Below are 3,134 nucleotides of genomic sequence, written 5' to 3'. Positions count from 1 at the left end.
CCGGCAGCTGCCCGGTCCCGGCCGCTCCTCGAAAGGCTCCTACCGAGGAAGGTACCGGACGGGGACCGGGGCACGGGTTTTCTGCTCCCGGCCGGGAATGAGATGGCCCCTGAGGGGCTCGGGGAGGGTCTTCGCTCCCCGCCCCTTCCAGCTGGGAGGGCGGAGCCCCGTTAGAGGCGCTGCGGCAGACGGGGAGGACCCACAGCATCACGGGCTTCCTCAAACTGCCTCCTCCTTGGTCTCTCAGCTCCTGCCTTCCCTCTCCTCGAGTGATGCTGGGGTACCAAGGGAGGAATGTGCCACCACTGCAAAAACTACTGCGGGCCAGAAGCCCGAAATGGCAGGGGATCTCTGAGCTGTGCAATCACAAACCAAGGGTCCCCTCCTACAGGCTCCCCAGGCAATAGTGCCTCCCTGCTAAGCTTCTCCTTGGGAAGCACTTCCTCTTTCCTTACCCTTGGCACTTCCTCTTTCCTTACCTGAAAATCTGGTGCAGCAGCTGGGAAATAACATCTAGTGTTGCTTTCTCACCCATCAGCACGCAGTTACAAGCAGGCAGCGAGCACAGCCTCAGCACATAGCCAAAAAACCTTCCCTGCATAGAGGGAGCTGCCTTGCTCCACATTTCATGAGCAGCAAAGTCAATGACCAGTCCTCACAGAGCAGGGATGAGCACTTTACCAAGCCTGTCTGGAAAGATCAGCTCACTGGTAGGATCAGCCAGGTGCTCCAGCAGCTACTGGGATAAAGACGCACACGAATCACCATGGGCCTGAAGAAAAGCTCTAACAGGAGAGAAGCGAGATATTCAGGGCATACTGCAGGAGAAACCTGCAATAGCAAGATGCAGGCTGAAGCTGTGCAATGGCTCCTGGGGCAACGGTGTGCCCTCCAAAAAAAGCAGCCCACAAAACCCACACTACCCTCTCTGCAACCAGCTACCTCCAGTAGTAGTAAATTCTGTACACTGCTTGTTCCCAGCTGCTTCTGAATAAGATCCAGGACACACCTTTTCTTTTCTTGATTTATTGTTCAGTACGGGACACAGGTGAGGTAAGACATCTCACAAGGGTCTAAGCTGATGGGCTCCTTGCTGATGGAGCTAAAGGATGCAAGAGACTGTAGTTCCTTTTTCCTTTCCCCCAGCACCAGTGGCCCTCTCTCCCTGCAGCACTGCAGAGAAAGGGGGAGGCACTGGCCAGGTTGCCTGTGGGCTCTCACAGGTCAGCAGGCAACAGAGGATTTTGCTAACTCTGAGAGGAGGCTGTCAAGACTCTGCCAAGACAGACTCCCACTAACAGGACTGCAACATGGTGGTGGGGGTTAGCAGCACAGCTAGAACAATGACCGTGGAGGGGGAAAGCCTCTGTACTGAGACATGTGCAATGAAAGGTCCCTTCTTGCTTCTGTTTCTCGTTCTTAACCACAAGGGACTGCTCCTCACAAGCTGCTTCAGTGTTTGGCGTTGATGATATCCACAAACTCTGGCTTGAGAGAAGCTCCACCAACAAGGAAGCCATCCACATCATGCTGAGAGGCCAGCTCCTTACAGTTGCTGCCAGTGACCGAACCTGAGGAGGGAGCAGCATTTTAAAGGTCAGATGTGGCCAGGGCAAAGGTAAGACCTGCAAGGCACCAGCCACCTCTGACTATACACAGAAGTAAGATTGTCTCTCATTTACCCAAACAAACTAGGAGGTGGTTCTTCATGCTCTGACAACCCCAAGCTTCCTCAACAGAGGATTTTGTACAGCTGCAGCAACAAGCAGAAAAACTAAGTGGTTCCTGCACTGGAAAGTGGTTTCAGACTCAATTTACCTCCATAGATGATCCTAGTTGATTGAGCAACCGCATCAGACACGTGGCTTTTCAGCCACCCCCTCAGCTTCTCGTGAACTTCCTGAGCCTGCAACGGAACAGAAAGAGTTGCACTGAGGGCTGAGCAATACATACCCTGCACACCATTCCCTGCCAAAGGGAAGGGAGGATCCATTCGAGAGCATCTTTAGTCTTGGGAAGGGTCAGTTGGCCATTTAGCCACCTTTCTCCTGCTCATACCTGTTGGGGAGTGGCAGTTTTGCCAGTTCCAATAGCCCAAACTGGCTCATAGGCAAGAACCACTTTACTCCAGTCCTTCACATTATCTGAGGAGGAAGGAGAAGGTACAGGTAAGCACAGTAGGCCATGCTGGGAAAGGTAGAGCTGCAAAGCTTTCTGGAACATGCAGGTCTTTTATTAACATGATCACGTCAATATTACGCGTGAACATTTGCAGCAACATATCTGCACGTCTTCCAGGAAGGCCAGGATGGCCACTATAGCCTTCTAGTTCAGACCATCATGGCCACTTCTCAAATGTTCAAAGCACCAAAAAAAAAAAAACCACCAGAAAGCCTGTTTTCTTCCCTCACCAGCAATGGCCTTGGTCTGTTCAAAAACCACCTTCTCCGTTATGCCAGCTTCTCTCTCATCCAGCTTCTCTCCAATGCAGGCGATGACTCCAAGGCCCTCAGCTAGAGCATGAGCCACCTTCTGCCCAATCAACTGGAAAAGAAACCAGGTGACCGATAAATCAGGCCTACTCCTGCAGTCATATTTTAACTGCTCATCCCTCCAGCCTTTGTAGGCACAGCTGAGCTGGACCATCTCTCCATTCCAGGGTCACTCACCTCATCAGACTCCCCAAAAATATGCCTTCGCTCAGAGTGGCCCAGGATCACCCATGCGGCTCCAATATCTTTGATCATTGCTGGGCTGGGGAGAAAGGAGATGACTCACAGCTCTGGATGAAATTAATGTCCCAGGGGCACCCATGGACATTCTTCTCCATGGGCTCACCTGATCTCTCCTGTGAAAGCACCCTTGGGTACCTTGTAACAGTTCTGTGCTGCCACCCCAATCTTTGCATCGAGCTTCTGGCGGGCAAAGTCGAGGTAGATGGAAGGGGCTCCACAAACCACCTCTGGAAGGCAAAGAGAGCAGTTACCCTTGAGACAGGCAAAGGGCAGAAACTGTACCCAGCCACTGACCCCAAATCCCAGCTCCTGGAAAGGCTCGCTGACATTTGGGGGAACCTCTGCAGCAGAAATTATCCCTGCTATCTGATGACTCGATAGCAGGGAGGAAGCCCTTTC

At 52.5% G+C, this 3,134-nt stretch overlaps 1 protein-coding gene across 1 annotated transcript; it reads right to left on the bottom strand.

The window, feature by feature from the left end:
• Positions 1-1,010: 1,010 nt before the first annotated feature.
• Positions 1,011-2,971, bottom strand: TPI1 (triosephosphate isomerase 1). The gene is made up of 6 exons (XM_010185225.1): positions 2,839-2,971; positions 2,670-2,754; positions 2,412-2,544; positions 2,059-2,144; positions 1,819-1,906; positions 1,011-1,571 (listed from the first exon to the last, which is right to left on the bottom strand). The coding sequence occupies exons 2-6, from the start codon at positions 2,745-2,747 to the stop codon at positions 1,453-1,455; spliced, it is 504 nt and encodes a 167-aa protein (XP_010183527.1). The 5' UTR covers positions 2,748-2,754; positions 2,839-2,971; the 3' UTR covers positions 1,011-1,452.
• Between the last annotated feature and the right edge of the window lie 163 nt (positions 2,972-3,134).

This window comes from Mesitornis unicolor, unplaced genomic scaffold (genome assembly GCF_000695765.1).
Source record: "Mesitornis unicolor isolate BGI_N332 unplaced genomic scaffold, ASM69576v1 scaffold32935, whole genome shotgun sequence".
In the NCBI taxonomy this organism is placed as follows: domain Eukaryota; kingdom Metazoa; phylum Chordata; class Aves; order Mesitornithiformes; family Mesitornithidae; genus Mesitornis; species Mesitornis unicolor.
The sequence above is the reverse complement of the archived record's forward strand: the minus strand, read 5'-3'. Positions and strand labels throughout refer to the sequence as shown.